A 23691-nucleotide genomic window follows, 5' to 3' on the forward strand; every position below is an offset into this window, starting at 1 on the left:
CCCGCCTTTCCTAAACTGTTTAGCAGCAGCATCGGATCGGCGTGAATCAATCGAACCATCAGCAGCAATAGCGCCTTATGCGCCGGTCCTTCATCTGGGCGCGTCAGACGGCTCTGAGCGTTCGATTTTAACGTCAACGACGTGATCATACGCAAGGGTGTGTGCGCGATGTATCCCTGTGTCGCCTTGTTAAGCGTATCGGTGAACAGTCCACGCAGCTCGCCCGATCGGGCGTACACGAGATCAATCTGGGGCCACCACGGTAACCGCGCCTGCGTAACGATCTTCAACAGTGAGCTGACGATTACGAAGTGATAGGCCGGCGGAGAGTTAAGGCTCAAGCACACCTTCAGCGCTTCGTTGTTATGCGGTTTAATGCGGAAACAGGACACCCAGCAGTCGATCATTAGATCGATATCCTGAAAATTGAAACCCTGTCCACGGGAGAACGGTTTCGCTGGGTTGAACAGCAGCGCCTTCAGATCATTGATAACACTCTGCACAAGCTGAAAGGTAACGTTGTTGGCGTCGTTGATGTTGATGTACGTTGATGCTTTGCACAACTTCACACACGCGATGGCGGCCGATTCCGTGGATTGTTTGGAGGAAGCGTGCGCTCCCAGCCCCTTCTTAATGCCCTCCATGAAGTGCTTCTTCTTGAGATGCCGCGGCGAACAGGGTGCCCCCGTGTCTGCGTTCACGATTTCCTCCAGCACCTTCGGGCTCAGCACGAGCAGCATGATCTGCAGCGGCCAGACGGCGGATCGAGCCTTCTTATTCTCCGAGTACGAGTCCAGGATATCGAAGAACGTTTCGCAGCACTTGCTCAGCTCTTCGTTTGGGTTGCGCTGCAAATCTTCGAACTCTTTCGGATGGAACTCGATCCAGTTCCAGAGGGCCCGCTCGAGTGAACTGAGCAGGATCATGTGGGCCGATTTCTTCAGTGATTTAAACTTCTGCACCGTCTCGGTTAGCAGCTTCGTCAGACGGTGCACGTCGAGATCGATGTGCTGTATCAACTCGATGTCGCTATAGTCTGGGTTCTCCTCCGCGCACGTGCTGAGCTCCTGCAATCGGGCCGAAATGCGATTGAACACCGCACCGAAGTGATTTTGCGAGAGCGCAAACAACACCTTCGAAGCCAGGGCCTTCAGCGAGGTGGCATTTTGGTTGTTCTCGTTCTGGATGTCTGTCGAAAGGAACGATAGAAAACGGTTAATAAACTTGGCCATTTGTGGTTGCTTCAGCGCCGTGGCTTACCGATGAACTGACAGATCTCCCGTAGCAACAGCTTCACGTTCATGGCCTCCTCGAAACGCGCGGTATCTTTGGATTGTCCGGATAGGCACCGCTCGAGGGTCTCGAGGATGATGATGAGGGAATCGTAACAGCAGCGTTCGGGTTCGTGCCCACGACAGGCTGGCGGTTGAAACTGTAAGATAATAAACTATGCTCAGGTTTCCCAGATTGAGCTCTAGCAGCGGGGAAGAGGCACCAGGGCCAGTGCGGTTGACCAGCAACGGTAGCGACTTACTATTTCGTTGACCCGCTGCAGCATTTTCGTGAGGCCGGAGATCACGAGCGAAAACCGGTAGCGTGAGATCTGTATCAGGCAGTTCATCGTCTCGTCGATACTTAGCCGTGCCGGTGTACGGTACGGGAGCTGCAAGAGACCATAAAAAACCGGAAGGGTGAATTTCCCGCTCAAACCGCGATTTCCCGAAGCCGGTCTCGAACTGCTGGAATTCGAAACGCCGATGTAAACAAACCCCTCCCCCACATCCACCCACTGCTCGAATGATTCGAGCAAGCTACTCGAAGGCGCTGGCCGTCCAAAAGAAAAAAAAAAGAAGCAAAACCAGCCAGGCCAGCGTGGAAAAACCTGTCTAGCGCGGCCATTTCGAGCGTACCTGCTCTTCGAACCGGGCCAACAGTGAGTTGGCCCATTCACCCGGCTTCTGCGTTGCCATTTTGCGATATCACTTGCACTTTTCACTGCATTTTTCCAAGTTTTTCACGACCGCAGCCTCCCATCGCCCTGAATTTTCAACAAAATCTGCTCGACTGCTCGACTAATTCTGTCCGCCAAACTGAGCTACTATGAGCTACACAATGCGTTTGAATTCGCAATCAAAAGTAACGGAATCTTGATCATTTGACCGTTACGTTTACGAGATTCCTGTTTTTTGGCTAGAAATAATCAATGACTGGATGACTTGATAGTTCACATTTGTTCTTGAACTTCTCAATTTCCTCTCCGGGCAGTCGACATTATGAGAAAAAACGAATTTCATCGCGTTTGTTTCTCATTGCCATTCGTACGGGCACGCATCGCTACCTCCCAGCATCCATAATAACCTCAGCTGGATGAAATGAACCTTGTAGGGTCGGGGAAATCCATTACCACAGCGCTCGCGGCTATTATACTTTGCAGTCATCTTCCAACTGAAACCACTTCCGCTCTTCTGATAGTATACCCCATTGTGCGGTAAAAATGTATTTATCTCTCGCTCTCGTTCATCTCTCTTTCTGCCATTTTCTCTCTTTTTTTTAACCCTCTCACTACAGTAGTAGTTGTTCGCGGCTCGCGATTACTGATTTCCACCGCTGATCTGTGGAAAATTGTTCCACTTGTGGGCACCATGAAATGCCGCTATCGGGTTTTCCGGGAAGAGGCATATTGCCTGTAACGAAATGTTCTTTTTTCCGACCTATTTCAGTCGCAGTGTTGAAGCCTACACTTCTAGAACGAGTTCAAATGGCTACTTTTTTCGCTAGGAGCCAGATCAGCTACTGATGCTAAAGGAAGACAGCAGAAGCAGTTCATCAAATCAAAAGCACACAGAAGTATAAGGAGATGGCAGTCATCAGTATTAGGTAAGGATGAATCAACTCCATTAGCAACGGAATGGTTGTAACGACGCAAAACATATAATATTTAAACACACTCTAGGCACACGCGCGATCTACAGCAAACCATTCTCGCAAGTCGATAAATCATTCCACTGTCATCTCGAGTTCTAGCACCGCCCGCGGCTTAGAACTTCATCAATAGCCTCAACAACACGATTCTAAACAAATTCCGCCCCGTTACTATATCCCTCTTTTCACTGACCGACGATGACCTACAGCGGCGAATAGCCTCAATATACTTCCTATGGCTCCGAGTACAGCGATTGGAAAACCCGCAATACAAACGATCGTTTAGCGCCGAGCGAGCCCGAGCCTGAACGCGAGTAAGGCAATTGTTTGGAACGTAAATGTTTATACGTACTTGCATTGTTGACCGAGATGTCGCCTACCGGCCCTGGTTCGGATGGGAATTCCCCAGCGCTAGTAGAGCCACTACCGGTGCTAATGCATTAGACTCGTAAAGCCGGCGTAGTTGCACGTAGTGCAACTGATGGTGGCGAATGGTTGTCGCTAATTTCTGACTAGAAATTACCTGTTCCCCGCGTCTGCCATACGAACCTACGTCATCCAAACGTGAGTTAATTTAAGCCGGTAATAGCACTTTAGCAGAGTTGTGGCTCTAGTGACGCACACCACGGGCTTGCACAGTGAAAGTAGCAGCAATATTAACGAGCTGTTCCTTATGATAGGTTCTACTCATGGGTCATCAGGGGTCTATGAGTACCCCAACCAGTCGCGAAGCTCTAAAGATGCGCGAATCCGAATCCATACGTCTTACCTGCTCAATAGCAACCATCGTTTCATTCGTTCGTTGCAGTTTCGCACCGGTTCACCTTCAATCGTTTGGTGGCCGTGGTCATGGTCAAAACGGGCAAGCTAGATCGTTCACATTTCGACCCCAAAAACTGATGGATTCCCGCGGATCTCTAAAAGCGTAGCGCGGTACGTACGGTTGCGATTCGAATCCGCACCATCAGCATTCAAGCAAGTCGAAGGACACGTGACGCATATGTTGTCCTGATGATTTTTAATTTTTGACAAGAACCATATTCCTTTTTAGGGAATGGCGTTCCGTTAGGCGCCTCGATTATCCCTGAGACGCGCGTGGGGACGTGACAACCTTCTTACTCGAATAAGGAGCCGCTCTCCATCCGCGTATCGTCGTGGCAAAAAAAAAGCCAAGAGCACCCACTATCGCTCCATCGCAATGCTGATCTGATCCGCATCATTTGCGTCATTTTGCGGGGGACTTTTGAAGAGCAAACAAGCGCTATGGCAACTGATTAGAATGTACAAAAACCCATGACCACGCACTTGTCCGACCTTACGGCCAGAAGATATGGTGTCTGCACAGCGACCCCTTGCATAATGTTTTTGAGGATTTCCCTGGATGTTGAGGAGCCTTTTTTATGGTCTGCTTTTGTTTTCTAGAATTCATCAAATAATAAATAAATTACGCGGAGGCCGAGATGCCTCCGTCGACGTAACAAATACAGCGAAACGTGATCGCGGCACGCCAGCGATCAAGCCGATGATCGAGCGACGATCGAGCGATCCCAGCTACGCTCAGCGGTGTACGCGTCGGGGGCCTTGGACCAGAGGTTTACGCTCGCGGTCATAAGCGACTACGACGATCGCTCACGCTGCTTTACTCACTCGCGGATCACTCGTGGAGCAGCTCGCACTTACTTAACCTGGAACTCCGCGCTGGTGCTGGCTGGCTAGCTGGCCGCTGCTGCTGCTGCTGCTGAATCGTTTGGATTCCGAAACTTGTGTGGATTGTGGTGTCGCGTTTGTGCGTCGATTGTGTGCAGTGCGAGAAAGTGTTGTGCCAACGTTACTAGTGACTCCTTTCGATCGTCGCTTTTAGTGCGGTTCAGTGTGCGTATCAAAGGTTAGTATGGTCGGTTCCACGATCATGGCGTGCACAAGGCGAAGGCTGCCGTTGGTGTACCAAGTTGCTCGCTTGATTGGCGACGTCGCTAATCTGAAGAGTTATCGGGGATGCGTTTTGTGTTAAAAACCAATCGAGAAGGTTCCCCTACTCGCGCACAATGCCCTTTTGGAACATAGAAAATGCTGGAAACAAAATGGCTTCCTCGTTTGAAATTATCAGCTTCAATCGATCGATGTACCGAGCACGATCAACTCGGCTGTACAGCCGATAGAGAGAGAAATGATGAGAGAGAATGAAAGAGAGAGAGAGAGAGAGAGGAAAATACAAGACAAGATAGAAGGGGAGGATGCTGTTAAGGGAATGAAAATGAAAGTACAACCGAAAAGGAAGTCCGACCACCACCACCGCCACCAACACCAACATTTCGATTTCTGGTCAAACGTGATCGCACTCTCACCGCCGATCGTCGTTGTCGGCGGTTGCGATGAGATAACAGTTTCGGTCGCCGTGGCCAACGTACGGTGCACCAGTGCCAGCAACACACAGTGGCGGCATCCAGCGAAGCCAAACAGACCCAAGGAGAAGGAGCAAACGGAACCGGATCGAGCGGGTGTCCGGTTCCTGGTGCTTGCGGCGGGCTGTTATGCAATGGCGATCGCGCGTCCGGCATCGCCGCACCGGACCGTAGGATGACCCAATGGTTGATCGAGGCCCTCCCCTTCCTCCACGCTGTCGTAACGCGCTACTCACCACTCGATCGCATGCACGCAGGCCCCTCCGGTGATGTTGGATGGTTTTGTGCGCCGCAGCAATGGTGATCGTGAGGCTCGAGGCCGGCCGCCAACGCCACCGCTACCGCTACCGATGAGTCACGCTGTGTGTTGGCTGGAACATGATTTGTTTGCTTTCTTCGCCGCTGGTAATGCACTACGCAAGAGGCTTGTCTGCTGGACAGTTCCAGCATTACGAAGAGTGTCTCCACCCTCTCCCTCTAAACTGTAGCCAGCGTGTAGTGGGAGTTAGGCGTTAAATTATGCATTCATTTCAAGGACTTGATATTCAAATGATGAACCCACGAGAAGGGCGCTCGGCGACAACGGTGTTTGGTGGTGGCCCCTTCTTTTCCACGCTGCTCCCGATCCGCAGCTCCCGTTGGTGACACCGAATCCCTTGTAACCCGGTGCCAACTTTGAGCGTTCGTGAGTCACGGCACGGTGGTAATGAAATGGAGGGTGGCAGTGATCCCACGCGCCTGCACTCCAAAGTGGGACAAGCGAGATGATGGCGCAAGACAGGCGCCGCTTAACCTGACTAAACCCGCACCATTGCTGTTGGATGGGAAAGTTGGAAAAGTAATGCGGGTTTGCCAGCGGAGCAGACGGATATCGAAACGGATGTGATCGTTCGTGGTTCCCGCATGATGAGATGGCTTCGCACACCGCACCGCAGAACAATCGCCGATGGTGCCACGATCGTCGTTACGACGGAATAGAGCCATGCCGGCATATGCGCCAGCATGCTTACGTCGCGCGTCGTTGTTGGCTTCCTCGTTGTTAGTGAGGGGCCGTTCGGAGGCGTTCAACCAGAAACAGTAACATAAACCATATTATGATTCACCGGAGCATCCCTAACATCGGCGCACAAACAATGGTGCTACAGTTTAATGGACTTGTTGGAAGAGAGGTTCCGGTTCATGAAGCTACTGCCGCTTTTCTCCTGTCTGCCTGCCATTTGGCCACTTTCTGGTTGGCTGGCTGACTGGCTGGCTGACACGGGGCCATACATAATGGCCAATTCAATTAACAGCAACATCGGCAGCATCATGTTTGCATTCGCATGCATGCATGTTAAACGGCAGACTCTTGCTCGCCTGTCGTTCGCTCGTTCTCATCATTCACCGGAGAGACAAGCGCATCGCCAGACATCCGCGTGGATTTGGCCAATTTTACCGACATCCGCGTACGTACCGAACAAGTTCACGTTCACGTGTCAAACATGATGTACAGGCTTTTGTTTACTACGCGATTGTTAATCGCATTATCCAGGTGTGCTTGAGCTGCAGAAGTTACTCTTAATTGTTTTTATCTACCGCTAGATACTAGAAACACTCTCTCTTTCCTTTCGATGGAGTAAATGCTTTCCCAGTAGCTACGACGTTAGCAATTTCTTTTTTATTACGAGGCATCCATATTTGATTGAGGGCCTTTGGCCACGGTGTGATCGACCTGTTGGAACGCGATTTATTGTTAAACATTGATTGATTGTTAAACATGTTTATAACACGTTCCCTCTATTAGTGACGAGGGGGATTGTACAGGACAGAAAGAATCAGTTTTATCCGGATATAAAGTTGTGGATCACAGCAATGGAAAGCGATGCATGTGAACCGTTAATAGGCTCACGGCCATTACTAGTGGCAGCGTTTTCGAGAGCGTGTTCCGTGTTAATGACACATTCGTCAACAAACCACACCCGTTTACCCGATAACGATGCCTTGTTTTCGTTCGTTCTACAATCTCGTACTAAACCACCATGACGAGTACTGCACGCCTACCGTTAAATAGACACCATAAACTGGCGAAGCTAACGACTTATTTGCTTATGGAATCGTCCCCAAAGCTCCCGGTGCCGTCTGCACGTTGGTCAATAATGTTGGCGATATGTTTGACGATAACCTTCACGTGAAGTGATGATCCCCTTGACGATGCGATGCACTCTAGGCCCCTGCAAGGCCAAGGCACGAGATGCACACGTCTATATGGCATTGAAACTGTGCAGTACGAGTGTTGACATACCTAGCATTGGAGTCGGACAGTGGCCCAAGTGGTCCTCGAGGGAGGTGGTTTTTCGAGGTGTTCGATTCCTACGCAAACACATCGTCGTCAGGATCGAACCTTGAGCTCAATATGCCATAATGATTCAAGGCACAATTACTCCGCAAAAAAAACTAACCGACCGATCGGAAAGCAAAAGAAAGGCCAATGTCGTCAAAAAACCGGACAAACTTTCCGTAGCCTTGCAGTTGACTGTTTTTGTTTCAGTCATTTCCGTCCGAAATTGTTAGAATCAATGAAGCTGTTCCGGTCAAGTTTATCACTTTCACTACTAGCTGTGATTGGTGGGCATGACTTTCAGTAACATCAACATCGCACAACTCACGATAAATAGTATAAAAAGCGCAGTATGACTTGGGTATTCCCCACAAAACATGAATCGGTTCACGTGTGTGTCATCTGTTCGAGCGTTTCGTGACGATAGGCTGAGCGCTGACTCACAGTTTTACCCTCGCGTACAGATAACGCCTTTCGCGCCGTAGTATAAGACGGAACCGACTGCTGATGTTTCACTTTCATTGCAGCCTCCAGCTTCACAATGCGCGCATCGTGTGCTTCCCGGGCGGGAGCGATCCTGTTAGTTCTTGGGCTGGTAGGCATACTCGCACCACAGCCCACCCACAGCCAGTGCCTCTCGGATGACGATAAAAAATCGGACACGCTGAATGCGAAGCAATCACACGAACGGCTCTACAAAGGCGAATCGATCTTCACGCTGCAGCTGCTGGACGCCATCAACACGGCCACACCGAACGAGAACATCTTCTTCTCACCCTACAGCCTGTACAATGTGCTGCTGATGATGTACTTCGGAGCGCGCGGTAACACCGATAAGCTGCTCCGCAATGGTTTAAACCTACAGTGGACGGACAGTAAGGCAACGGTGCAGGAGGCATACGATGGTGCGCGTCGATCGCTGGTCGGACGGTTCAGCGAAAACTCGGCCATCGGATTCAGCTCGGTCGATAAGCTGTTCTTCGGTAGCCATGTTCCGATCGCTAGCTGTATGCGCGAAAAGTTCACCGAAGCCATCGAGCTGCTCGACTACGTCAAGGATCCGGAAGGACAGCGGGTGTACATTAATCGCTGGGTCGAGAATGTGACCCGTGGGCAGATCAAGGATTTGCTCATTCCCGGTGCGATCACACAGAACACTCAGCTCGCCATCGCAAATGCGGCGTACTTCAAGGTAGGGATGCCACGTGCAGCAGACGCACGCGAAATCGCGGAACCCTTACCGATTCCATACTAAACGTCGGTTGTTGTTGCTTTTGCAGGGCTCTTGGCAAACGAAGTTTAAGGCTGGTGAGACGAAAAAGGAAATTTTCTACAGTTACGGTGGCCAGCAGGACTTTGTGGATATGATGCACGTCGAGGGCACGTTTAGTCATGGTAAGGGATTGATACGAACCGACGGAATACTGGTTTCGCGCTTTACTTACACGCTCATTTACTGGGTTTTATAGCCGCTAACGAGGAGCTCGGATGTCACATCCTGGAACTGCCCTATAGTTTCGGTGGCCAGGATGACGATAGCAACAGTGCCGGAAGTATGAATCAGGTGTCGATGTTTGTGTTCCTGCCGCCATACGAACCGGATGCGCTGTCGAAGCTGCTCGCACGGCTTGCCGCCAATACCGATGTCCTGCACCAGGTGGTGAACGATGGTATCTCGCGTAAGGTTGATGTGAAGCTGCCGAAGTTCAGCATCGAGAAACAGGTCGAGATGAAGCCGGTCCTGGAGCGTCTCGGTATGGGCCAGCTGTTCGATCAGTCGGCTAACTTCACCGGTTTTACGGCCGGACAGGAACCGATCTGGTTCGATGAGATACTGCAGAAATCGAAGATCGAGGTCAACGAGGAGGGCTCGGTTGCGGCCTCGGCTACGGTAGCATTCAGCTTCCGATCATCGCGCCCCGCCGATCCGGCCATGTTCCACTGTAACCATCCGTTCGTGTTCGTCATCTACGACTTCACGAGCCGTTCCGTCCTGTTCAATGGTGTCTACCGTCAGCCGGAGAAGTAGAGCTGGACCGCGACCATCGACGATTTTTTGGTTAATTTATTTAAGAAACCCCCCGCTGGAAGGTGAAAGCTAGACAAGACAAATAGGAGGGTGAGTGAGTGAGTGGAGTGGGGCGGAAGTAAGGACCAAAGGAAAAAAAACGAAGGATATTTGACACAAAAGATACCCCAGGAACTGCAGAGAGAAAGAGAGAGAGCCCACAGTGGTTTCCGTTCTTTGAGAATGCGGGGTGCGCCTCATCGCGATTCCCTCCCAATTTTTAAAATAATTTACTGCGAGTAGTTACTTTTACAAAGAAAATAAAAAAATCGAACAAGAGAAATCTGAAAACATGCAGTCATGCTGCTGCTTTTCTTTGTACGAATTGATATGAGAGCGGATGAGGAAGCAATTGATGACCACGACAAACTCTGCCTGACTTTTGGCTTTTTTCGAATTTAAAATAATCTCCTCTCGGTGGACTTGCCAATTTGATAAAGCAGGTTTCTATATATATTTAAATATTTATAGCTTCTTCCACCGTTCCACCGGTGGCAGATGTGACACCGATGATGTGGATATGCATTTAACATTCGCATGAGTGATCCTCAGCAATTGGGCAGCCGCTTGTGTCCCGATCGCGAAGCACACACACGCGCACGGACGCAAGCAAGGTAGCGAGCAAGTGTGTACAATCTCCATTTCAGATATATTTATAAATCGTTTATATTTTCTTATAAAAGTTTCTACACATAAAAGATAACAATGAAACACGGCGACGCGGGGTGGTGGACATACAAGCAGTGAATGGCACAGCTGCAGCAGCAGACCCGTGTGCCGTGACAACAACCAAGACACACATTAAAAAAAAACAAAACACCAAACGGATCTAGCCAACACGCTGGCCAGCTGGTTCCGCTCGTGATCGTACCGGATTTTATCAACAGAATGGGTGGGAATAAAATTTGTGAAAAGAAGTTTTAGACAAGACACGAATAAAAGACGAATCAACGAGCAACACTAGCCTAAATCTGACTACTTCTTCAAAAGAACCCTAGCATTCACACAATAAACTTGCACGGGACGAAATGAGCAGGATGATTTGCTCTGTTTTTTGTTTGCTAATGAAGCAGTGCAACGGCGAAAGCTCCACGGAGCCCGGAAGACTCAGTGTCAGCGTCTCTTAATCTCGATTTAAATATTTCGAAACTCACAAATCTCACTATCGCTCAGGATCAAGCGCGATCGTTAACACATTATAGCTTACATTGTGAAAACGAGCGAGAGAAAGAGAGAGAGAGAGAGAGATATATATATGGAGGAGAAATATGTAACTACAGTAGCACTAGCAGGCAGGACAGGAGTTTTCGCCAAAGTACAATGATCATTGCTTGTGGTGCTGGCCAAATTGTGGTCGGAGACGAAACAGGCGCCATCTTCTGATCAAATCTGCAACAGGTGTGAAGCGTGACCGAGATTCAGCAGCAGCAACAGCAGACGATGAGTAGCTGGACATCCAGGAAGAACACGACACCGTGGGTGAGGCAGGCGGATGGCGGGCATTTCGGCGGTATCCAAAACAGCACGACCCACCAACGGTGCGTACAAGCCATACCCGCAATCGCGATCCTCTCGAGGCCATCACCCGGGGTCTTGGTGCCGTTGCTCAGAGGTGATTCTGCAGAAAAGAAAGCAGCTTCGTCTCGTAGTGCTTACTCGCTTCCAGATTGCGCAGCGAGTGGCGCTCGTTCGGGTACACCTGCAGCTGGTACGGTTTGTTGGCACGCACCAATCGATTGACCAACTGCGAGGTGTGGTAAAAGTGAACATTCTCATCGATCAATCCGTGAATGATGAGCAGCCGGTTGTCTCTACAAACGAGAGGGGAAAGAAGGGCAACGGTGTGAGTGTTTCTCGTGCAACAGCAGCAGCGGCCTCAATTTGTTCGATATCTTACTCGTCCGGGAACTTCTGGATGTAGTTGAGCACCGAGCCAGCTACGTAACCGGACCGATTGTTGTCCGGTAGATCCATGTAGCGCTCGGTGTAGCCCGTATCGTAGTACTCCCAGCTAGTCACCGGGGCACCGGCGATCGACAGTTTAAATACATCCGGATACTGTACCAAACCCATCAAGCTCAGGTAACCACCTAAGGATGAGAATCGTTAAGAGGACATAGGTTAACATGGACCCCCCCGGGGGAGATGGAAATACCTTCATCGTCATCGCTACTCACCATAAGACCAACCGTGTATGGCCACCCGATCCATGTCGATGTAGCCGAGCTGATCGGCCAGTATGCGTAGCACCTCGACCTGATCGGCCAGCTCCACCGTACCCATACGGCACCGGATGTACGACTCAAACTCGACGCCTCGATGCCGGGAGCCACGGGAATCCACACACACCACACAGTAACCCTGTGAGGCAAGCATATGCATCCGCAGCTGCCGCATACCCTGCAAAATAGAATTGATCCTCTATGTTAAGCATCTATCATGGATGGCTTATGGTAATGGTGAGGGGCTCTACCTTGAACGTATTGCTAACCGTCTGCACCTCCGGACCACCGTACACATTCAGCACGGTCGGGTACTTGACGCCGAGCGTGAAGTTGTGCGGCTTGAACACCATCGCGTACAGTACATCGCCGGACGAGATGCGCGGGCTGTGGATGGACGGATTGTACTGAGTATTTTCCGACGGTCCACCCTCACCCAGGTAGCCCACTGAGATCAGCTCAAGTGCATCCACCGAAACCGGAACGCCCGTGGTGGGCGGACGTCCTGGTTCTGTCTCGGCACCATCATGACTTATCCTAATCAGTTCCCACGATGGCAGCGTGTAGATATTGCAGTACGTTTGCAGAAAGATCGTACAGTCCTGGGGGCGCGAGATAAAAATAATCCAACAAAAAAAAAACGTCAAGAACATGTCAAATGGCCACTGCACCGGCCATGTACTTACATCATTGAAATCGACGGTAAATGAGTAACCGGGCATAGTGAGCAAACGGAGTACGTTCGGTTGTGCAAGGGCTACTACGTACAGATGCTTTTCGAGTGGTGTCTCCCGAAGTCCCATGAAGTAGACAAGCCGATGCACGCGATCGTACCATACGTTGCGCCCCAACACTTCCCAGCGGCCCGCCGTTAACGCTACCTTGCTGACGATCCGTGGCATCAGCGTACTACCGATACCGTCTATCGAGGGAAGCGTTCTGTGATCCGTTGTCGTCTTCTGCGCGCTCGAGACATTATTGCTGTTCAGTTCCGCACCAGTACCGGCACCAACAGTCTGCTGTTGAGTGACCGCTCCAGGAGTGACACTAACGCTTGGATGACTGCCAGCACTGGCGTTACTATTAGTATTGCTATTACAACTACTATTGCTACTACTGTGACTGTTGCTACTGCTCCCGGTGGTGCTGTTGTTGGTGCTAGTGGTGATAGTACTGGTGTTACTGTTGCTGCCGTCGGCAGCGAGACTAGAAGTGACCAAGTACAGATGGCGGAAGCCCGTTTCTTCCGAAGCCCACAGGAACGTGACGTCCTGATCGGTCAGTTCGATGAAGTACAGCAGCTCATGCACGTTCACCCAGCTGCTCGAAGTTTCGGAGTAGATGACCTGCATCGGTCGAGTGCTTTTATCGAGCGGCGAACGCCAACCCGTGGTAGAGGATTGAGCATTCGTCTGCTGGTGCTGCTGCTGTTGCTGCTGTTGCTGCTGTTGCTGTTGCGATTGTGTCGATGGCACCGTGGTCGCTTGATGAGTATTAGCAGCAGTATGATTACCTCCTACTGTGCCACAGTTCGGTGATGAGGATAGGCTGCTGTAAATCTCGCAAAAGTTATCCACCGGCAACAGCACCACCTCGAGACGCTGCTGCGGACGATCGAGCAGCTGCGCCCAAACACTGTAGTATAGCAGGAGGAAAAGAAAGATGGTGTCAATAAGCTGAGCTCGGCTACGCAATCGACGAGGCGCTCTATACGTACTATTTCGAATCCGGTGTCCAGCCAACGCGTACGATATATTCGAGCCACGGAAAAGCGAACGTCAGTGGGCACTGGAGCTCCTTGATGCAGATATCCGTGATGCGCAGGTTCTCCGACAATCGGAATTGCACGAGCTTTAATTTCGATTTTGCGTTTGGTGTGCCGGCCCGTGGAAAGCGGTACTCTTCGTGATCGCGTCCAGATGATTGGGACGATGGGAACGTGTACAGACTAACGTCACTTTCGTCAACCTCTTCGTACACGATGCGATAGATCTCATCTGTAAGAAGTCGTAAGACAAGGGACATTTGATTAAATAGCAGGTCAAAAGCCACTAGGGCTAAGGTAATCATATTCTGGTCGTTTTTATGATATTGTATGTATATTAATTCAACAAAATCCATCGAAGTAAGCAGCAGCAGAAGTAAGCAATATATCTCAATGATCTCTGGAGGGTGGGTATTAGAAAGAAACGACAACCAAATAGTTAACGAATGAGCTTTAGCGGATCTACAAGTAGGATTTTAATGATTCAGTCGGGACGGGCCCGGAGTTTATTTACTGTTTCCCAGCCCCGTTTCCCTCACTCTTAACCCTTGGGTGCTTTACACATTGTTTTGCTGCCCAGGGGCCTTAGGATCTACAAGTGGGATCACCCCTTCGATTGTAATTAGTCGTTTTACAATGCTTTTGCGCTTCCGAAATACGTTCGATATAAATTTGTAACAATTTGTTCAAACAAGCAATCGATCGGTAAATATATGATGGCAACAGTACAATTAGTCTGAACACACGATCGTAACATTTTATCGTAGTACACATTTGTACATTCGCCGATGGTACACATTGGCCTTTAATTGATTAAACTCACTGCACATTGGGGCGTCCGCATTTTGCGTCATTTTGCACGAAACATCATCGTATGGAGCACACTCCTTTATGCGTCTGGCATGCGTGGTGCGTGAATGGGAGTAACTGGTAGGCGCCACTACCATACCACCACTGTGCCACTCACTGTGGCACGAAGAGGGAACAGCAGCAACCAAGAAAGCCAGCGCACTGGCCTGGGCACAGCAAAAGGAAAAGCGTGGCGTAATGGCGTACACCGCATGTGGTGCACAATCGACAAACTTCTAGAAAAATGCGCCGCTCATTAGCAAGCAAATGTGCAGAATGCAGACGGGATAGTTAACAATCCGGGACGGTCGTGCCACTTCACGATGACCGTCCGCGTGTTGCCATTTGATCCTCCTGCTTCTCTTGGATCACGTGTTGGTCGGCGAGTACCGATACTCGTGCGCTTTACTATGTTCATTTCTTCTTTTTCGGCCACTTGTGCCACCGGACCGTCGGAGCTCCGAAATGGAATGGCAGGGGCCAAGGCGGCGAACGCATTTCGTGCAAAACGCACCGCACCGCAGAAAGCGCAAAGAGATGGATAGTAAATGGTGAACAGTATAACAACGCTTGTCAATTAAGTTACACAAAACTACCTCTCATTACGGAGGCCTCCTTTTTGTTGGCTTTTTGCAATGTTTGTGGCTCCGGTCTAAGGTGGCCATCGCGTCATGATCGTTTTTTTTCTTTACAAGAAAGTAATGCTTTAAACTCCCATTAGCCAACGGATATCAACAAACAAATGCACAGATCTTTCTGGTAGATCTTACACCCAACTGATCGCGCATCACTACTTTGTTTACATCCCCCGTTAATTGAGCATCCTCTCCGTTGCACAACACGGGCATGCCACGTACCACTGCTGATGATGTCCTAATTACGGACAGATTAACCTCCTACTAAACTAAACTGGTACTCTTCAGCTGATTGCATGCTTCTTGGTGACGCCTTGGTGGTACTTTTGCTTTCATCTGAGCGCCGCTGCACACAGCCACTGCACACAGAGGAATAAAACACACCGTTTTAAGCACTTGTCCATTAGCAGTAGCGAGCGGCTTGGCACAGAGAAAAGCAGAAGAAACGCTGCCATCGGCATCGCTCTGGCCGGCTCGGCTACCAATTGATCGATTCTATCTAGCGCGCCGGCTACAGATGATGGAGGGCTATAGCTAAGCCCGATAATTTGCGCACCATGACGGGCGAGAAACCAGTGCGACCATACGCGTGCGCTCGAGTTCGAAACTCGTACTTCGATGGCATAGTGACACGGTGGCCCACAATCAAGCCTCAGGTTGGGGGATGACTGAACGGACTGTTACGTGATCGATCCTTACTAGGTGTACCCGGTGGCTGTAATTATGCTTATAGCCATTTGGAATGGCCTGTGTTCACGTGATGCTGGTGGGTAAGATAATGTTGTTCAAGATCTTATCGACACTTCGATCAATGCATTCGAATCCAATTGACAAATCATCGGTCATTGGGCGCTCGCTATTGAATTTGGAAAAAATGAAGAACAAACATTGCGATTACATTCCGCCACCGTCTGCCGGTTGCAGACGAGCATGGCGCTCTCAGTTAGCTTCCTCGAAGCATCAATTTATTTACAAAAACAGAAACGACTTAAACAGATAGTAGGAAGGAACAACTCAAATCGTACAGATGGTCGAGAGACATCGATCCACCACTGAACGATCTCTAGCTAAACCTATCTACAACCCGCCGCTTAGTGCCAGTGGGACTTCTTCTTGATGTGGATCGACACGGGAACAGTCTTTTCGATGTAGACCGGCTTCTTGATGATGACCGGGACTGGCTTCTCGATGTGCACCGGGTACGGTTTCGGCACCTCGACGTACTCCTTGTGGATGACCGGTACCTTGACGGGGACCTTCACCGGGTACGGCACGGGACGATCAACGTGCACCTTCTTCTCGACGATCACCGGTACCTTCTTCTCGACGATCACGGGCACCTTCTTCTCCACGTGCACCGGGTACGGTACCTTCACCTCGTACGGTACATGCTTCGTCACCTCGACCGGGTACGGTACCGGGACCTTCTTCTCGATCGTAATGTGCTTGATGTGTTCCTCCTTGTGGCCACCGAAATCATGCCCACCGAAGTCACCGCCACCGAACGAAGACTCATGCTCCGAGCCAAAGTCATAGATACCGCGCTTGGCTTTGCCACTCTCGACGGCAGCCCCGGCCACAATGGCCACCACCATGGAAAGCACAATGAAAGTCTGCCGGGGATCGGGGAAAAGGGGAAACGATGGCGTTAGAAGACGATGGATGGAGTAGAATCAAATCGTCTCCCGTTCTTACCTTCATGCTGATCAAACTTGAAGCTTAAGTTTGAGAATGATCCACGCTAGCCGATCACACCTTTCGAGTTCGAAAGAACCACTAAACACTTCTGAACACTATTATAGCGCAAAAGCCTGTCAATGCAGATTACTACTGCCACTGCTTTGCTGTTCGACCTGTGCCTTGCTGGAGAACACCGACGAATGATGCTTCTCCGTTGGCCACCGATCGGTTTTATAGTTCAGCTCCCTTCCTTCTTCACAAACAGTGACGCGTCCGTAGAGGCGGCACTTCGCAAGGAGGATTGTTTGCGCCGGAGGGGAGGGAGAGAGGGAGATTGGCACTTTTTGTGGCGTGCATCGACCACCCGAGGGGGCTACTGGCGCGTCTGAGGCAATGGATGTGGCCAACTTCTCCACTTCCTACGCAACGGTCCACCGCCACCATCACAGCACAACAAAGCAGACTCTGCCATCCGTCCATCCGTGTGTAGCCGGTTAGTTTCGTGTTCATTCTTCGAAAAAGGACCAACCAAGCGCCCCAATTGTGCTGTCAGATGCATGGTGTTTCGTGCAAGATGCACCAGGTGGCTCGGAAAACTCGCTGAACGGTCCGGGAAAGTGTAGTTCGTTGTGTGCGCGACGCGTGTGCGACTGTCGATGGACAGTCCTACAGATCATGGCATGTGTTTTACTCAACGATCCCGCGGTGACAACTTTGTCGTCTTTGCGAGGGCGCCCGACTGCATTGAAAGTCCATTTTCCAGATCAGCTCGCGACGCGATAAATCAAACCGCTGCCGCCGCGTGCGAGCTTTTACGTAAAGATTTATTACTTTTCACCGTGTGCCCTACAACAAACGGTCCAACGGTTGGTGGGCATTTTAGTGATTTGCCACGCGTCGTTAGCTTTGTGATCAGCAGTGGCTGGCCATAGCACCTGTAGCTTTTCGGAGATCAATATCGACAGACGTCGAGAGCGTTGCCGGCATTTGCAACAACCAATAGCATACGGAATAATATTTTCGTTTGTTATAATTTATGTCAATCAGCCGCCCACCGAAGGCCCGATTGAGGGTGATAAAAGTGTGAAAATGGATGTCTGCCGTCATCGGTGGCATCGCTGGGGTAGAAAGCCAGTAACACCGATAGCCGATCAAGATCGTTTGCGTGTGCTATTAAGTAATCCGCATTGGTAAACATATTCAAAAATAGATTTATTTTCAACAAATCAATGTGTTTCCTGATTGTTATAATTTATTAGAACCGGTTAGGAATCTAGCAAAAGATCGTTTATTTGCAATTTATCTACTAAATTGCGCCCTTCGATATTTTATACGTATCTTGATCAAATGACCAATTCTTGGAGAACACATCGCGAAATTGTTCCATAATAACTCCACTTTCTAACATTTTTATAACAAAACAAAGCGTTTAATAAAGCCAGATTTCTATACAAAATTAGGCAATTTTGATCTTTTCATATACTTGTTCTTTTTAAAAAAAAGAACTTTGGTTATAGAAACTTAAAAGTTTCTTCTTTTACCAAGATAGTGCTCTTGTTAAATGAAGAGGAACAACCACCGCTTCTGCATGATAGTAGCAGTCTCTTTAACAACCGTTTCAGGTGATATCGAAGAGATCAACGATACTTTCGATTTAGATACAACTCTTGACATCAAGCTGATCGACAATTGCTGTAAGAATAGAGGGTTTAGTGCTCCTTTATGATTCGATTACTTGCATGAATCATTGGGACGTCAGTTACTCGAATCATTACACTTCCAATGTACACCATCATAACACACCGTGCTTATCATTCGCTAATTTGCGGTACAACTGCTTACAACCTTCAATACAGACACTAATCACACTGCATAATCAATCATTCACTATGCTAAGCAGGAAAGCATAGATTCATGTCGCTAGTATTTTTTTTTTCTTCTTTTGGTCGACAGCAAACACCTGCAGTACAGCTCGGGAGAGGATAGCGACAAGAAGTGTTTGCTGGAGGCACTCATGCAGCACATGGCACTTATGAGGCCCTCAAACACATGACGACTCCTGCTGCGAGCCACACAATGTTCTCTGTTAAAATGATGTAGTAGCTCTGCCGTTGGTGAAATGGCTTGCCAATGGTGGCCACTATCTGCCCGGTATGGCACGTGTTTGACACGGAGGTGCAACATATCAGTCAGAATCGGACCATCGGGGCCCGCACTCGACCACCATTCGTGGTCAGCAATCATACCAATCGCAAGCGTCAAACGCAACAACCAAGCAAAAGCTCATCGTATGGTTATTGCAAGCAAATGCAACCGCACACGGAACCTCACGTGAACCGTGCGCAATCGAATGATGATTGCGGTTTACCATTTTCGCTGGCTTTTTACCAATTCAATTGTTTTACCGACAGCAAACACCCCAAACGAGCTGGCGCACTCTCGGGAGTCGTGACGATTAAAGTAATCCAACCGGTATGTTGAACCTCTCTAAGCCAAACACTTGAGAGCAAACTCTTGCGTTACCGACGATCGTTCCGCTGATACGCTTATGCTCGCTGTACATGCTGCTGACCGCTTGATATGTTCTCAAAAGCGGAGATCATACGGGTCGATCGTTTGATGGCGCAACTAGGTCACACAGGAAGGGGAAAGGTGCCAAGCGCACGGCGCCGATGCAGCACGCGTGCGTGTAGCCAGAGTGACCCTTTCACCGGGGTGGATCGAAAACGGGAGCATCGCTTTTCGATTTTCGCTTTTCCATCCATTGCTGCGCTAACGTTCACTACAACAGGCTGGATCACTAACTCGGTGAAGGTCGTCAATCACCACCACATTGGCGATGATGATGATGATGATCGTAATGACGATGGGCCACCTTTTCAGTACGACACGCATCTTTCCCGCTCTTGCGCCCTCTCACTTTTCTAATTATGTCCAGCTAAATTGCGTTTCGATTTATCGGCAAGCAGCTGGCAGGCAACCGATGATAGATCGCCCGACCGATCGCGTGTGCCGCGATCAGGCGCATAGTAGATGCATCCAAAATAATTTCGTTCCACTGCTGCCGGCCATTGACTTTTTCGGGCCAACGTCACACGGCAGAGGCGGCCCACACGGCCTACGGACTACGTGATCTTGCACAAATGTTTAAAAAGGAAAACAAAAAAAAGTGGTAGCTGGGTCATATGTTGGCCCATCGCGGCAAGAGAGTTCTCGGTCGTTTGTTGCAACAGGGGTTTTACACAAGTGATGCTGCCATGCATACACAGCAGGGCATTCGTTTGGGAGAGATGGACGGTATACGGTAGAGTAGATGAATCATCAACAGAAGTTCAGCTAAGAACCTACGACTATCTCGGCAGCATAGCTTACTGGGATTACTATCGCTACTTCATCAACAGTGTTGTAGTCTGCTGTGATACAATGGTTCCAATGCCACATAAAAAGTGCACTGTATTAGAAACAAGATATACCGATTAATGATCTGCGGTGCTTCGATTTTCTAAAGTTCTTTTGAAAAGCATTCCCATTTCCGATTTTAAAACGGTGGAATATTGTAAATTTTCTTCTTAAAAATGATTTCACGCCAATTGTTCTCAGCTTAAATATGATTTGAATATTATAAATGGCAGCCGTTTCGATATAAAATACATGTTTCCATAGGATGTTTTATGGGATAACTCAATAATTTACTTTACGAAAAAGCAATGGTCTCGATCATTGAATTCATATACCACGTAGCATAAGTGTCAACTCTACAAGCGCCCTATCGCATGTCGTGCTAGCACCAATCGTTAAACAGGACAAATACAAGCCATTTGTCTAATTGAATACTGCCCTGGCCTCCAATCCGCAGGCACAAGGTGGTGCTGTACCGAATGATGGGAAATTCGATCAAGCGCACACGAATGCAATCAACTCGAATGCCTTGGAAGGGCAACGGTACCCCGCTGGACTGGTAGGGGATGCCGGTGGATACTGTTACATTTTCATTACACCAAACCGAACCCGATGTTCATTCGCACGACCAATGGTTTCGATTTTAAGCGTCATTTGTCGCAAAAGCAACCCATCCGTATCGGTTCTCGGCGGACACCCGTAAGCTGTACTCATAAATGCCAACGACTGACCATGAATCCAACGAAGTGCACGTTTAGCAACATTTTCTGTTGCATCTTCGGTTGCTCATCATCGTTATAGTAACCCTCTACAAAGAAATCAAGAGCAAGAGTGGTACTTACCGTCGCTTTGCGGCTGCCACCAGAACCCTTGATAGCGGCTAAACTCTTCCTGCATCACGTACGACGGAACACCGGCAGTCAGTGGATCATCGGCAAACGAGCGTCGTCCGTCATGCGCATACGTTAGGCGCTCGCTGTGACCGCTGTGGGTGTGCACCACCCAGATGTCACCGTTGCAAACGAACCCCACCAAATCGGAGTTGTGTGGACAGATCTGGGGATCGATGGCGGCCGCTCGCTGGAAGATCCTTAGTTCCGACGGAAACAGCATACTGTCCTGCAGGGGAATAGACAACAGGCAGGAGGTTAGATATTAGATCGTGATGCCCTTGGGACTACTAGCCCACTTACCCCGTAACCGGTGTCCAGACACTGGTAAAGCGTGTTGCATGCCGGGAAGACAATCTTGCCGCTCGATTTGTGCAGCTCGTACGAAGTGATGCCCCAGATCGAGAGACGCTTCCGTTCGAGCAGCAGCTGCACCTCGCGCGAATTGTTCGTCGATAGGTGACCGAGCACCGGTTCCAGCAGTGGGTGCCACTCCATTAGCCGGCTTTGCGACTCGTCATGCATCGAACCTTCGCTGTCCCCTCCACCTCGCTGCGTATCCGATCGACTACCGTTGCTGGTCGCTGTCCGGGCCGGCACATCGGTGTAGAACAGTACCGTATCCCAGCCGTTGGCCGGCGGTGGACTCAGAAAGTACACTCTCGTGCGACCATCGGAGAGCGTGCGAAAATTGACACACATGGGGAAGGTAGCCGCCATCGAGATGGCCATCTGTCGGCGCGTTTCACTGACGATACTTTTCAGCTCGGACCACGTCTTCCGCCGCTGGCCACCCGATGCTTCCCCGGTCACCATGGCCCGACGGCCACCATAGGAAGTTGGCAAGCCATTTAGCATTCCTCCGGAGGACGTTCCGTTGCTCGTCGTTTGTGGTTGATACTCGGGATAGGTACCATGGCAACTGCCTACTAGCACATCGAGCGAATCCGTCGCCATCGGGCAGGGTGCGTAGCTAGGAGGCGTTGGACCAGTGACCAGTGATTGCTCGGTGTCATTTGTGCCACCACCGCCACCGCCACCACCACCACCGCCCCCAGTGCCATCCATTTTCTTCCTTATCTTCGACCAAAGTCCACTGCCCGCTTCCTCCAAGTTGGCCAACGGTGCGAACAGTAAGCCGACCAGATGACCGAGGTATAGATCACCCAGCTTTCCTCCAGGTTCGATCTACCGGCACGCGAAAGTTCGTTGTTACTGGCTAAATCCTTGATGAAGTTCACCAGCACGAACACGGACTGGTTTAAGAGGGGCGAAGGGGAGCACACAGAGAGAGAGGGAGGAAGCACCAGACGTACGCTACGTCAGCGAAAGCTTTAACCGGATTGCGTGAGGCAGCAAATAGTACACATTTTAGGCAGTGAAGGTGAGTCGGCGGATCACAGACGCACGGAAGTAAAACACCAGCCAGCGGATCTCCTGTGTACTGCTGTCATTGAACCCGTTGTTCGGGGTCTTATCGCACTGGCGTTAACTAGGCGCACCTCGTGGTATCAACGGGCACGCAACGAGGAATCAGCGTTTCGCATTACGTCGCGAGAGCTTTGTTTTGCTCGACGTCGTCGTGGGGGTCGACTTCCAACCCCACCGGACCGCGCACACGTAACGGGGGGAGGCGCCGTCACAGTTTTCCACTGGTTACTGCGATATGCGGTTCCGCTTATCGTTACGTTGTGGCGAACCGTTTCGATTTCGATCACAGCAAACCACCGCAGCTGAACCACGGCCTACTATCGGGGAGTGGCGCGGACGTACGATCACGACCAAGCAAGACGCACCACGCTGGATCCGAGGAACTGATGTAGGACACCGCCGAGTGCGTTGTGGCACGACAGAGCGATAGATAACGCACGTCGTACACGGGGAAGATGCTCCTCAACGCAATTTCGGGGTTGACGGCGTAATCGGCACACACACGCGTTCGCACGCACGCACAAATTCGCATCGACCCCAAATTCACTCTTCTTTGGCAAACTGACCGCCACGGACCACGACGAGATAGACTTTCTCTTTTCAAGGGGGACGGGCTCGTTTCACTTTCCTCGTTCGCTGCTCTTTCACTGCTCCTTCTTCCACCACCCCGCGGGGCTAGCTACTTTACGGTCGTCGTCGCTCGTTGGTGCTTCCGTTTCGGTGGCGGATTTTCCATCCTCCCCCTAGGCGGATCTGTCCATTCTTGGTATGTCTGGTGGTGGCCGCAGCTGCTCCTGTTGCTGGTTCTTCGGGAACACACAAAGCGGGAGCGGGAGGAGCGGGAGAAGATTTCCTGGCGAGATCTGCGCCCTGCTTTATGCGTGTCACGCTGAGCTGGCCCCGTCCGTGTCCGTGTCAAGCGACAGCTGGGGTTTTCACGTTTTTCTTGAAAATGTTTTTCCTTTTTTCTGTTGGTCACGACCGACGGCGGATTTTCAGGTCGTCGGTGGTCTTCTTCTTCTGGTGGAGCAGTTTTCTTGTTGTTTTTTGTTTTGGTTTCGCGGTTTGACAGCGATTCCACCACGACCTGGGCGGGATTCACCACGATGGG

At 50.2% G+C, this 23691-nt stretch overlaps 4 protein-coding genes across 7 annotated transcripts in view; 1 reads left to right on the top strand and 3 right to left on the bottom strand.

Moving 5' to 3' along the window:
- The window catches only part of LOC125952491 (neurofibromin), an 18304-nt gene extending 15175 nt beyond the window's left edge, over positions 1–3129 (bottom strand). Inside the window, exons 1-4 of one of the 2 annotated variants that reach the window (XM_049681966.1) lie at positions 1911–3129; positions 1535–1663; positions 1261–1432; positions 1–1189 (exon numbers count right to left, since the gene is read on the bottom strand). The exon at positions 1–1189 is cut by the window's left edge and continues 5750 nt beyond it. In XM_049681966.1, coding sequence (XP_049537923.1) covers positions 1–1189; positions 1261–1432; positions 1535–1663; positions 1911–1970 — 1550 coding nt within the window. In that variant the 5' untranslated portion in view covers positions 1971–3129. Of the gene's footprint in view, positions 1190–1260; positions 1448–1534; positions 1664–1910 lie in introns of both variants that reach the window. The other variant, XM_049681967.1, reaches the window with a different exon arrangement.
- The window catches only part of LOC125952507 (serine protease inhibitor 88Ea-like), a 95113-nt gene extending 84740 nt beyond the window's left edge, over positions 1–10373 (top strand). Inside the window, exons 1-4 of one of the 3 annotated variants that reach the window (XM_049682007.1) lie at positions 3399–3486; positions 8169–8833; positions 8922–9036; positions 9111–10373. In XM_049682007.1, the coding sequence (XP_049537964.1) occupies positions 8183–8833; positions 8922–9036; positions 9111–9670 (1326 nt within the window). In that variant the 5' untranslated portion in view covers positions 3399–3486; positions 8169–8182 and the 3' untranslated portion in view covers positions 9671–10373. Of the gene's footprint in view, positions 1–3398; positions 3487–3990; positions 4808–8168; positions 8834–8921; positions 9037–9110 lie in introns of those variants that run through there. The other 2 variants (XM_049682006.1, XM_049682008.1) reach the window with 2 other exon arrangements.
- On the bottom strand, positions 10351–23604 carry LOC125952493 (dipeptidyl peptidase 9). The gene is made up of 8 exons (XM_049681969.1): positions 21453–23604; positions 21102–21378; positions 13649–13928; positions 12618–13566; positions 12183–12533; positions 11887–12109; positions 11607–11799; positions 10351–11520 (listed from the first exon to the last, which is right to left on the bottom strand). The coding sequence occupies exons 1-8, from the start codon at positions 22215–22217 to the stop codon at positions 11316–11318; spliced, it is 3243 nt and encodes a 1080-aa protein (XP_049537926.1). The 5' UTR covers positions 22218–23604; the 3' UTR covers positions 10351–11315.
- On the bottom strand, positions 16081–17149 carry LOC125952521 (zinc finger protein 512B-like). The gene is made up of 2 exons (XM_049682029.1): positions 16876–17149; positions 16081–16793 (listed from the first exon to the last, which is right to left on the bottom strand). The coding sequence occupies exons 1-2, from the start codon at positions 16879–16881 to the stop codon at positions 16272–16274; spliced, it is 528 nt and encodes a 175-aa protein (XP_049537986.1). The 5' UTR covers positions 16882–17149; the 3' UTR covers positions 16081–16271.
- Positions 23605–23691: the final 87 nt, after the last annotated feature.

This window comes from Anopheles darlingi, chromosome 2, assembly GCF_943734745.1.
Source record: "Anopheles darlingi chromosome 2, idAnoDarlMG_H_01, whole genome shotgun sequence".
Classification (NCBI taxonomy): Eukaryota; Metazoa; Arthropoda; class Insecta; order Diptera; family Culicidae; genus Anopheles; species Anopheles darlingi.

What these genes read in the sequence shown, in the direction of transcription:
- LOC125952493 (XM_049681969.1), bottom strand. Translation starts at nt 22,217, where the DNA reads ATGGATGGCACTGGGGGCGGTGGTGGTGGTGGCGGTGGCGGTGGTGGC. An exon ending in TGGACACCGGATTCGAAATA is followed by an intron (nt 13,567 to 13,648) that starts GTACGTATAGAG and finishes GCTATACTACAG; the next exon opens with TGTTTGGGCGCAGCTGCTCG. An exon ending in TTACCGTCGATTTCAATGAT is followed by an intron (nt 12,534 to 12,617) that starts GTAAGTACATGG and finishes TCGCGCCCCCAG; the next exon opens with GACTGTACGATCTTTCTGCA.